Below are 12,820 nucleotides of genomic sequence, written 5' to 3'. Positions count from 1 at the left end.
GTGGCTCAGGAAACTCAAACAGAGGCTCTGTATCAACCTAGAGGGGTGGGATGGGGAGGGAGGGGGAGGGAGGTTCAAGAGGGAGGGGGTATGTGTGTACCTATGGTTGATTCATGCTGAGGTTTGACAGAAAACAACAAAATTCTGTAAAGCAATTATCTTTCAATAAAAAAATAAATTAAGAAAGAAAATTTTTAAAAAAGATGGATTAGGGATGGGGGGGTGGGGCACAATGGTTGACAGAGAAACCAGTCCAGATGAAAGACTATTAAAGCTTGAGTACAATGGAGATGTGGCAGCCAGAATAAATGTTACAAGTAGGAAGGGGCGCACAGACATGATGAAGTTTGATTACCAGTCAGCTTGGAAAGGGGCCAGGGATTAGGCATGGGACACAGATGGGCGAATGAGAGGGTGGAGGATAAAATCTGGGCTGGGTTGATAGCTGGATAGTGGTTCTACTCATTGAGAGGAAGAACAGGTTTAGGGAGGGAAGAAAAGTAGGTTCTGATTCAGACATATTGAGTCTGCGATACCTATGAAACTGCTGGTTCTAACGTACAGGTGAGTAAAGTCAGGAGCCCAAAGGGGATGAATGTCTAGGCAGGGTGAGAGATAAATATCTTTATGGGTCAAAGGTACGGGAAAAACAGAAACCAAGTGGGTATGTACAAGATTACCTGGAGAAAGTACACAAGAACGAAAGACCAACAACAGAAGTTTCCAGCAGGACTGCCAGTATTTAAGTGGTAGGGATTTCACAGACTGAGGCTGAGCAGTCATAAAGGTAGAAGCAGAACCCAGAGAATGATGTCATGGAACCCACACAAGCAGAGCTTTAACACGGGTGAGGTGAACAGTGTCAACAGATAGTTGATGGGGTGATGAGATAAGGATCAAAAAAACCTCCACTGTTTTTGAGAAATTAGCTGGTTGGTCAAATTTTCACAAGGCCAGACTATAAGGTAAGGATTCTGGGGTTAAACCGTAATAGACTGGAAGGAGTATACATGGTGGCAAGATTGCTGAATCTCCTCCTTTTTACTCATATCAGGACTGCTCTCTTATCCTATCACTGAAAAAGTTAATAAAAGCTATATAAGTAGTGCAAAGGTAGATTACAAAGAACTGAAAGGATGGCCAGCCCTAAAATGGTAGAGAAAATGAGTCTTCTGTGTGTAAGCTTTTACTTCTTGCTCCAAGAGACGACTGCTAACTTCTAACACCCCATGATCACCCGTCAAACTCCTCCTTTGAGATTCAAGCCAAACACCCCCATGGAGGCTTCACAGCCCCTCCCAGGTAGATTTCACTGGTTCCGCACCACCCCCCACCCTGTGCTCCCACTGTCCTCTGATCACATTCCAATTATAGTACTTATCACAATGCTCTAATATTATGGTTAATGTGTGAGCAGGACCTGTGTTCAATTTATGTGCATTATCAGCACTTCAGTGCTTGGACCATAGAAGGCATTCAATTAATGCTTACTGAGTGACTGAATACACTTAATCATTAAAGTGTTTTAAAAACCAACCAAATAAAAAAATGGGCAGAAGACCTAAACAAATAATTCTCCAAAGAAGACAGACAGATGGTCGACAGGCACATGAAAATATGCTTAGTGTTGCTAATTATCAGAGAAATGCAAATCAAAACTATAATGAGGTACCATCCCACACCAGTCAGAATGGCCATCACTAAAAAGACCACCAACAATAAATGGGGGTGGAGGAAGGGAAACCCTCCTACATTGTTGGTGGGAATATAAACTGTGCAACCACGATGTAATACAGTATGGAGGGTCCTCAAAAAACTAAATACAGAAGTGCCATGAAAAGAATACAATAACATCATTTGCAGCAACAAGGATGGACCTAGAAATTATCCTACTATACCAAATAAGAATGACAAATACTATATGGCATCATTTATATGTGTAATCTAAAATACAACACAAATGAACTTATCTAAAAAACAGAAACAGACTCACAGACATAGAAGACAAACATCACTACCAGAAAGGAAAAGAGGAGAGGGATAAACAAGGAGTATGGGCTTCCCTGGTGGTTCAGATGGTAAAGAATCTGCCTGCCATGTGGGATGCTCAGGTTTGATCCCTGGGTTGGGAAGATCCCCTGGAGAAGGGAATGGCTACCCACTCCAGTATTCTTGCCTGGAGAATTCCATGGACAGAGGAGCCTGGCAGGCTACAGTCCATGGGGTCACAAAGAGTCGGACACAACGGAGCAACTAATACTTTCACTTTCTTTCATGGGATTAACAGATACAAACTACCATATGCAAAATACAACAAGGTCCTACTGCATAACACAGGAACTATATTTGATATCTTATAATAACCTATAATGAAAAATAATATATATTTTATATGTATAACTGAATCTCTTTGTTGTACACCAGAAACTAACACACAATCCTGTAAATCAACTATACTTCAACTTTCTTTCAAAGTGTGTTCTACATACTCACACTCATATATGTGTTCTTACATTTATGGAAAAGAAGCTTCTGCTGACACCTCTGAGTACAGTTACATGGTCAGGAGTATTATTTGGTTTTCCAAAATAACTATTATGATACAAGACTGTAGAATCTCTTTGATGAAACTGGAAATAAAACTAGTCTCCACCCAATCATATTATTAAGCAATTACTCAATACAGCATGTTGGTATAGAAACATTATGGTCTTATTCCACTTATTTCTCCTTACTGAAGTCCATTTCCTCTATATTAAAAAGAGACCAACATATCAATATTATGATGAGTTGGGGCCCTTATGTAAGTTGAGTGTTCCAGCAAAAGCAGCAGAGAAGGGACCAGACCCTAGGACAGTATTGAGGCAGCTCTCCCCATGAGAGGGCAGGAGGGAGGAACTGAGGCAGAATGGGTGGGGTTCACATGGACACAGCCAGCAGGCGCGCGTCACAAGGACAGCGGACCTGCGGGCACGAAAACTGGCTCACGGGGCAGCACTGGCACCTACAGTAGACAGCTGCCGCAGAACATACACAGAAAGCTTCTAAGTGATTTCTCTCAGATATTTTACCAGTGGACTGATGGATGGGTCATTAATTTAACACAATCGCCACATGAAAGCAAAGAGAATCATCACTTTTAGAAAAGTAATCAGAAAATCACACTTAACTACTATTCTGGTCACGTATTGAATTCTGCACAGGCAACATCTCCTAACTCATCCATATATGTGGATTTATTTTTATTCTTCCGAGTGGCAGTCCAGATCAACTATGACCCTCCTCATTTTTATAAATACAATGAGGCAAGTTTTAGCTATTAAGCAGTAACAGGCATTCAGAGCCACAGACTGATTCAGAAATTTATAAATCTAAGTAGGAAGGGAGATAAAAATAAATAGGGAAAAGACAGAAGTTTATAACTCAAGAGGTATGTTTCTAATTGTTAGGCAATACAGTTAGGACAAGTCATTAGCCACTTACATCTGATTCCCAGTAATAAAGAAAGATTAGGCTCCTTGCCCTGAGCACGCTGATTAAGAATACTACACAATGCCTTCAAGTCAAGCAAACAATAGGACATTTCCTTGAACAGCTGATCAATCACACTCAAATCAAAGAGTGGCCTTTTGGAAAGGACGGTCTGCTGCCTGGACTGTTCTGATTCCTGGCCCTGATCCAATAAAGAGCAGCTCTCTTCTGTTTGTCTTTGGTTCTGCAGTGGATAAAGAAAACAAAAATCAGGCTGTCAGAACAGAGGAAAGGTACTCAAAAGCCATAAGGGTCAACATTCTCCCACCCAAGTCTATAAACAAAACAGTGAAGTCATATTACACGTACAGTAACCAAATTTAACTGCATACATGAAGTAAGAAAAATAAAAAGGGAGAGAAAAAGAATTCGAATACTGGAAAGGGTTCCTCTATGCCATCTGATGTCTGAGGGTAAATCTGAGAGACGAAACCTAAATTCCAACAGACTCTAGGGAGTCTCCCAAGGTCTCATATTAAAAGTACCTTGGTTGTGATGTAATTTGCTATGAGATTTATCCCCAGAATAGAAAGAACTGCAAAGAAAATTGAAACCTCATCCTGTAGTTTTATTGTTAGCAGCAACAGTGACTTACCTAATCTGAAACTATTTTTTGTACATTGAGAAAAAAGTATATATGTTACAGTGTTGCTAGGAACCAATTTTTTCAGTGTTAAGAGGAAAAGAAATAAAAAGTATAAAATCAAAGATGAAGAAAAAAGCCCAAACAACTTTCAACTGTTAAATCTGAATTAGAAGTATCAGTATGAACTCATGATTTATTATGCTCAGAAAAAGCTACACTCACTTCTTCCCCAAATTACCACAATTTATTCCTCATCCTGAAAATTACTAATTAAAGGTAAGTTTGACTAACTTTCCAGGTGGTACTGGAAATTTCAGAAAAGTCAAATAGCCTGGGTTGATGAGGAAAATACAATTTTTTATAGAAGAATGCCAGCTAATAATTGTAAAAGGAATGATATAAAAATTACTCTTTTTGCGGGGAGCCGAGGCTGCTGGACTCGCCCGGGAGGTCCGGGCGCGCGAAGCGGGGCAGGGAAGTTTGCAGGTGTGGGTGTAGCGAGTGGCGTAGGGGACAGGGCGCCCCCGGGTCCACGATGCAGCCCCCGGATGAAGCCGCAGTATTTTCCTTATATGATCGGGCCCCGTGACTGGCGGCGCCGCCGGCCCGGAGCTTGAGAGGATTATGAAAACGTGTCAGGCGAAATGGGGCCAGGGACCCGGGGGCTGGGAGGTTAGGGGGAGGCAGTTAGGCTAAGGTTTGGGTGTGGTTAGGGTGGCCCCTGCCGCTCTGCGAGCCCTGGTCGATGATGACGTGACCACTGCGCAATCTGAGTTCTGGGAACTAGGTGATGGAGCGTGTTCTGAGAACGGACTGAGACCGAAGAAAAGAAAAAAAAAAAAAAGAAAAAAAAATTAAAAAAAAAAAAATTACTCTTTTAATTGTCTAATGATTCAGATGATGATCATTGGTGGATGCTAAAACTATCAAGGGAAAGGGTGCTGGCATACTGGATATTCACACACTTGCCTAAGTATCAACCCCACAGATCTGCTGATTGCAGAGGCTAGTGTTACAGTGGAAAGAATCAGTCTGTCACCACCTCAATCCAGTGAGACTGGTATTTGTGACACTTACAGTGGGATAAGCAAACACATATAATTTGATGATGTGAAAAATACTTACAAAGTATTCATGCCAAAAAATGTTTGCAATGAGTCTAATATCCTTAGCTTTAACTTCTAGCTTACAAGAAATAAAGGGGTTGAGAATAAGATAAACGACACCATGAGGAAGCAATCAGACAAATCCAGTTATAACAAATCTGAGTCTATAAGACAAAAGGCCTGATTTTGTTAAGGAGAAGAAAAGAACTTTAGGTTTAAAAAGCAAAATGAAACACAACACACAGTCTGGATTGAATACTGGTTTTAATATTTGGCGAAGAAAGGCGGAAATTTTTCTAAGACAGGTAATACCAAACATCAAGGAAAATTATTATTCTTATATGGTGGGACAATGCTGAAATGGCACTGTCCCTAATTTTTGGAGATGTATTTCTAAGTATTTAGAGGAAAATGTCATGATGACAGCTCAAAAACTAAAATAAGTACTTTTTAATGTAACATGTCCTTAAATACAAGCCAAATATTAATATTTCATCTCATAATTAAATGAAGAAAGTGATCTGTTCCAGAGATGAAGTGTCTACATTGTACCTTTCTTAAGGATTTTCAAGGGTAACTTTGTTTATATTCAATTTATCCATCATTTCATGACTTGGGATCTAATCTTTATGTAACAGCTGACTTTGCTGTAGTTAAGTGTATGAAATTGTTTCTAAGACAATACAAAACTAAAAGCTTGTATTTTTATTATAATCTTATTAAGAAATCTAATGAATTTAATTAACTGGCACAACAAAATCAAGTCTTCAATTAAAAAATGATTTACGAATATGTACAAAACAGGCATTTCCTTTAACTTAAATAGGTACTGAATAATCCTTGAAAGCAATCTGAGTTTCTTCTACTCACATCAAGCAATGTTCTTAATCTCTGAAGGTTTCTTTCTTTCTTCTCCAGCTCTTCCATCATCTTTTGAGTGGTCAATTTTTCTTTAGAAAGTTTCCCTTGCATAGACTATGATAAAGAGAATTAGAAAGCAAAACATGTTAATGCTTAAAGCATAATGCAATTAGGTAGGCAACCAGGAATACTGGCTCTGAACACTTTAGATGTCCTGACTTCCCCAACCCCTTGGAAAATGAGGCCTCCACTTCTCAATTAACTCATATTACTTCTAGAGTGGATAGTTCCAAAGAGTGGGGGAGTGGAGAGGAAGGAAAAATATCATCTTTACCAAGTAAGTTTTAATTCTTGGTAAAACATGTTAAATTTAAAGGTGCAGTTTAATGCCATATTACAGTTTTTATTTTACTGATTCTCATTTATATACTGGGAGTGTATTAGCAAGTCTATACTTAAAAAATTGAGCAGGAAGGAATCCGTCTGCAATGCAGGAGATGTGGGCTCAATCCCTGGGTTGGGAAGATACGCTAGAGGAGAAAATGACAACCCACTTCAGTATTCTTGCCTAAAAAAATCCCAAGGACTGAGGAGCTTGGCAGGCTACAGTCCCTGGGGTCTCAAAGAGTCAGAAATGACTGAAGCAACTATGCATGGCACAACATACTTAAAAAAAAAAAAAAAAAACCTTTTTCTTATGATTAATAAGCTACAAGATAATAAGATCATAAGACTATCCCTGTTTTCTATTATTTGAAACACAGCTAAACACCCCCTCTTGGTGTACAGTATTCCCGGCAGTGAATATAATGTTGAATTCAAGCCAAAGGTCTATTATGGGGTTTAGATAAACTAATCTCTCTCTTAACTCCATTATAAAATTATAAATTAACCAAACATGACACTATTGTGAGAAAATCTTGAGTATACCAAAGCAGAATATAAGATACTTTAAGAGCTCTTAAAGGGTTATTTCAGCAACATACCACAGAAGAACTTGTTATAAACCTTGTTCTTATCAGTGACTTTTTTCTATCAACTTTTCTCCTTTTAAACCACAAGATCAATAAATATGACTAGAGAAGAGATTTCATTTTTTTTTCCTTCAGGTCTGTATTTAGTCTCAACACTGAAAATACTTCAGAATGTTGACCACCTAATTAGCACACAACCTACTTTTTCCCCCTCACATTACCTCTGGATGGAATAAGAGGATGGTTGTCACCAGTGGTGAGATAAGACTCTAAATATAAAATGGTTTTCTCAGTAACACAGTATCTAACCTTTTTGCTTTTTAATTTCATTTGTCTGCTAAACTCTGTAAAAATATCATATTTAGTAGTTCAAAAGTTGGATACAAATGAATCAAGCTTTATAACAAGTACATTTTATTTCAAGGAAAAACTTCCTTTATATTGCACAAAAATGAGCTCCACAGCACAAAGTCACATGGGCTATTTGAGAATACATATTTTTGGGTACTGAAATTCCTTTGTAAGTGCACTTGACTGAATCAAAATCCATTTGATTGAATGATATGTTGGGATTTATTTACCTAGCCAAAAACCAATACTTACTGGCATGACAAGATTACTTGGCTGGAATCCAGAATTCATCCAAAATTTTCTTAAGACTTATGGCTTTATTTTATTAATATTGTAAAGAAAGGCATCACAAATAAACTACTCTAAATCTCATTTTAACAATGAAAACTGAATCCCAAAGAGGTATTTTCATAATGGTGTAAAACAATTATTTAAAAAACTATAGCTTTTTATTTTTATCATGTTGAATGTCACTAATAATTACCTAGTAAATTTGATTAATGTGTTACCACATAAAACTAAATTAAAATCAGTGAAGAAAAAGGCAATCTTCTTCACCAGAATAAATTAGAAATGTTTGGCACTAGTGCTGTTTGTCACAAGAAGGAAAATTGAATTTTGGAACAATATTAGCATCAAGCTTACGTCATGTTGGCTGGGTTCAAAGGCACTAGCCAAGTGGCCCTTTGACAGAGTAAAGAGTTCACAGATACACTTATTCTAATAAGACCAAATGCTGTACTATTTATAGGATATTAGGTGTGAGTGCTATAGCTGCCTAACAGTTAACATTTCAGCTAAAAGATTACTTCTCTATTTCAAACTACATGAAAAAGCACATGTTTAAGAAAAAAATCAAGGGCAGGGGAATTTCAGCTAAGCTTAGAATAGAATTACTGAAGTTAACAATAAATTAATTTCTCTTTAAATAACAATTTAAAAACAACAATTTCTCTAAAAATAACAATTTCTCTTTAAATTTCTTGTTTAATAATGACTTAAGTCTAAGTTACTGATCTAAACAGGTATGTATCACAATCATTCTTGGAGTTGAATGTGGTTTTTAAATTCATTTGTTATTAATATTTTGATTTAAATATCCAGAAATGCTAACCATTTTTTTTTCTGCCCTAAATACAGAGAGCCCAAATGAAGAAAAACCAAATGTGCCTTACTCAATGTATTCTACATACTTCACAAACCTAATTTAGGACAGAATATTTTGAAAGAATCTTATATCAGCAGTTTTGCTATATAAACACACACACGTAACCAACCCCACACTTCACCCCATCCCACACACAAGAGCTTCACAAATACATTCTTTCACATAATCATTCATTTAGCAAAAATATATCCACATCAGTGAACAAAACAAAAACACTTGGTCCTTGTGGAACTTGTACTAGGAGGAAAAAGGACAAAGAAAATAAACATAATAAATATGTAAGTTATGTAGTATCACATATTAGAATTTGCCCAGTGCTTTGGAGAACAGACAGTGTGGTGATGGAGTGGGGGTGGAATCTCAAATGCCATAGAATAAGGGCTCATGGAAAGGATGACATCTGAGCAAAGTCCTGAAGGAGATGAGCGACTGTCCCACAGGTAACTAGAGAGTATGTTTCAGGCAGTGCAAAGGTTTTGAGGCAGATGGGGGTCTCTTCTGTGTGAGAAATAGCAAAGAGAGCTAGGATGACAGAACACAGTAAGAGATAAAGTCTTATAAAGCTTTTGAAATAAATGTATCGGGGAAAAAAAGGCATTTTATTCCTCTCAAGGAGCTAATAAGGCCACCATATAGTAGAGTGCAATGTACTAAAAAATTTCACTTTCAGGACAAAATTGCCAAATTGCACTTCGAGGTAACTGAGTAGAAGGTGCTTTCCACAGGAGATTAGTTTCCCAAAGGACTCCAGCTTAACTCTTTCATTCCAGGAAAACCCCTTAAAACAATTCTCTCCCCTACGGCTTATATTAATATAAGAAACAAATCAGACTTTTTTTTTTCTTCACTTTGAGGCAGCCAGGATTAATGCCCAAGGCACAAACTCTGAGGTCAGACAGACATGACTTAGAATCTCAGCTGAGACTTTGGGCACACCTTTCAAAATCTCAGAAACTTCATGTATAAAAATACACTCTTTCTTACTTTGTACGATTACTGTTGAGGTCTAGGGATAGTAAACATAAACCAGAAAGAACCATTCCTGTAACAGACAATATCATCGCCCAGAACCATCACTGACACCTCTTCATTTGGCAACAGACGTTCCATTTCTCACTTTGGCCTAAGTGTGGACAAATATTAAATCACTTTCCCTCATTCTTCCATACTGATAAAAGAGAGTTTTCAAAGTATTTTAAAACTAAGCTACAAATAAGGAATATGCAAGCCCCATAAAAATCGCATTTCTTAAGGTTTCTGTTTTAATAATAATTAAAGATAGTGTCCAGCTCAGATTCCTTTAACTATCATCTTGCTACTTGAAGTAACATTACAAACCATCTGCCTGAGAGTTCTGCTTTTAGCATGATGACATGAAGAGCTGCTCAGATGGTCCCCAAGGAAACTGGTGAAAAATCATTTAAGTGTATAAATCCTTTTAATGAGAACACTTTTTAATGTGTTAGAAAAAAACAAGTAAACAAGTAAACCTTTTTACTTTGTATGTCCTCTGCCAAAAGATTATAATGGTAACATAAAATGGTAAGATTTCACTGGAAACAAAGTTACATGGGTGAAATGTACTTTTGAGAAATAAATAGGAAGGAAGGTAATAATGCCCAAAGAAGAACTCATTTACACTCAGACTGTAGCCAGGTTTATGGAAATGATGGGAAACATTCTCCTGCAAAATGTCTTTTCTGTTGTACACTGACAGAAGAACCTTTTAAGAGAAGCCAGTTTAGCTACACTGGTTTCGTGGATAAAAGTATTTCTAAAGGATCAACTAGTAATCAAGGTATTGTGCCAGTTAACATTATTACCTTGACAGCGGAACAAAACAGATACATCTGCGTTTTTATAGCACTGAATTTCAAAATTAGTGTACACTTTTACATGAAGTAAAACCTTTTTTATATTCAACAACAAATACATTATAATTGGTAGAAGACTGAGTTCTCCCCAAACTTCAAAGTTGTGAATCAATAAACTTGTCACTGACCTAAATCATTTGTTTGACTTCTGATACACAGCACCGAAGAACTGATGCTTTTGAAATGTGGTGTTGGAGAAGACTCTTGAGAGTCCCTTGGACTGCAAGGAGATCCAACCAGTCCATCCTAAAGGAAATCTGTCCTGAATATTCAATGGAAGGACTGATGCTGAAGCTGAAACTCCAGTACCCTGGCCACCTGATGCGAAGAACCGACTCATTGGAAAAGACCCTGATGCTGGGAAAGATTGAAGGCAGGAGGAGAAGGGGACGACAGAGGATGAGATGGCTGGATGGCATCACTGACTCGATAGACAAACTCGATGGAGTTTGAGCAAGCTCCAGGAGTTGGTGATGGAGAGGGAAGCTTGGTGTGCTGCAGTCCATGGGGTTGCAAAGAGTCAGACATGACTAAGCGACTGAACTGAACTGAACACATCTTAGCCGCCAAAATTTCAATGCCAAAGGACAAAGCTGACTGTCCTTAATTTGCACTGAGATAGTTTTTATTAGATTTACTTTTTTGGAAAATGTTACCAAATAAAATAGAAATTCCTTTCATTGTGGTCCATGAAAAGAAGTTAGATAATGGCTGAGGAAACCAACCATCTCTCGATTTGAATGGCTTATAGAACAACTGAAGGAATACACGTTAAAAAGTATAACCTCTGTGAATCAATCCAATAAATCCACATACTTGCTGAACTGGACTAGTATTTGATCACACTGATAGATCACTTAACACGGTCAAAAGACAAAGCAGACTGTCCATAAATTCTGACACTCAAACCACTTATGTGATTCTTTTTTATTTCCAGCTTTGAGAATACTCCAATCAGGAGATATAAAAATAAAAATGTATTCAGCATAACTTGTCCAATGGTCTCCTATCACCTGAAGAATAAAATACGAAGATCCCTTGTGTGATCTGGCCCCGGGCTACTTTCTCCCACCCCATCAGCTCTCGCTGGGTCTCACAAGCAGGGCTCTCCACACCAGCCGCCTTGCTGCTCGTCGGGGAGAACACTCGGGGCACGGCCACACCCAGGGCACTGGCTGCTCTCTCTGCCTGGAATGTTCTTCCCCTGGTTAACTCCATGCAGATCTACGTCCAAATGTGACTTCGGGGAAAACTTCATGGCCGCTGTATCTAACGCAACATGATCTGTCACTGCCCTCTATCCTTTTTTTCTTTGTTTTTTAAATAATATTTCTACTCAGGGCTTCCCTGGTGGCTCAGTTGGTAAAGAATCTGCCTGCAATGTGGGAGACGTGGGTTTGAACCCTGGGTTGGGAAGATCCCCTGGAGAAGGGATGGCTACCTAGTCCAGTACTCTGGCCTGGAGAATTCCATGGACTGGGTAGTCCATGGGGTCACAAAGAGTTGGACACAGCTGAGACTTTCACTTCACTTCTCTACTTGGCATTATACTTCCATTTCTCCAACTCACCCCACTAAAACGGCCAGGGACTTGCTTTGTTCACTGATGAACCTCCGGTGCTAAGAACAGCACCTGGCAAAAATGCAGGGGCTCAGTAAATATTTGGCAAATCAATAAAAGAATGAAAATCCACTTAATCTACTAATTTTGGTTTGTATTATGGGTCAGACACCCTAAGCTCTAGATAGTAGGTGATCTACAGTAGTCTCCACAGTATGAAGAAAATAAGGAGGAGGAACAGACACAAATATGCACAGTGTTATACTTTGATAATACAGAAAAATAACATACAGAATCAGTAGGAGGGGGTGGGTTCTTGCTCAGTCACAATGAACTAAAAACAGTCCATTGTCTATAAATAGTATATCATTGATGATCTTATTCAAATGTGTTCTCAGTAGTAGAGATACACTACACCCAGTTGAAAAGAGGCAAGGTAAGGAACAGAGAACAATTTTTTGAAGAAATGATTTACCAAGAATCATTTTCATTTGAAAAAACTGAAAGATTAATATTAAAGAATTTAGCATTGTCATCTCAAGTGTTATGAATATTTTTATAGAAAACATATATGCTTTAATATTTTTAGATATGTAACTGAGCATACAGCTAGGTTAAAAATGTATAAATATTCCTTACCTGAATTTCCAAAATCATCCTGTTAATCTCATCTTGTTGGCTATCTATTATCTAGAACATAGGAAATATATCAGTCTGAATCCATTTTTTTTCATTGCTTTTTTAGAACTACTAAATTTCAAGAAAACTAAAGCACACAGAATCATGAATTTTTAAAAAAAATCAAAAT

At 37.9% G+C, this 12,820-nt stretch overlaps 1 protein-coding gene and 2 non-coding genes across 4 annotated transcripts in view; 2 read left to right on the top strand and 1 right to left on the bottom strand.

Annotated features, from left to right (window-relative positions):
• Positions 1 to 12,820, bottom strand: part of CEP85L (centrosomal protein 85 like) — a 141,913-nt gene that overhangs the window by 10,949 nt on the left and 118,144 nt on the right. For both annotated transcript variants that reach the window (XM_043890510.1, XM_043890509.1), the window contains exons 10-12: positions 12,652 to 12,702; positions 6,094 to 6,198; positions 3,484 to 3,715 (exon numbers count right to left, since the gene is read on the bottom strand). In XM_043890510.1, coding sequence (XP_043746445.1) covers positions 3,484 to 3,715; positions 6,094 to 6,198; positions 12,652 to 12,702 — 388 coding nt within the window. The remainder of the gene's footprint in view (positions 1 to 3,483; positions 3,716 to 6,093; positions 6,199 to 12,651; positions 12,703 to 12,820) is intronic.
• LOC122685625 lies at positions 4,639 to 4,781 on the top strand. Its single transcript, XR_006338484.1, has one exon.
• On the top strand, positions 4,857 to 4,939 carry LOC122685623. Its single transcript, XR_006338482.1, has one exon.

Source organism: Cervus elaphus, chromosome 28 (assembly GCF_910594005.1).
Source record: "Cervus elaphus chromosome 28, mCerEla1.1, whole genome shotgun sequence".
In the NCBI taxonomy this organism is placed as follows: Eukaryota; Metazoa; Chordata; class Mammalia; order Artiodactyla; family Cervidae; genus Cervus; species Cervus elaphus.
The sequence above is the reverse complement of the archived record's forward strand: the minus strand, read 5'-3'. Positions and strand labels throughout refer to the sequence as shown.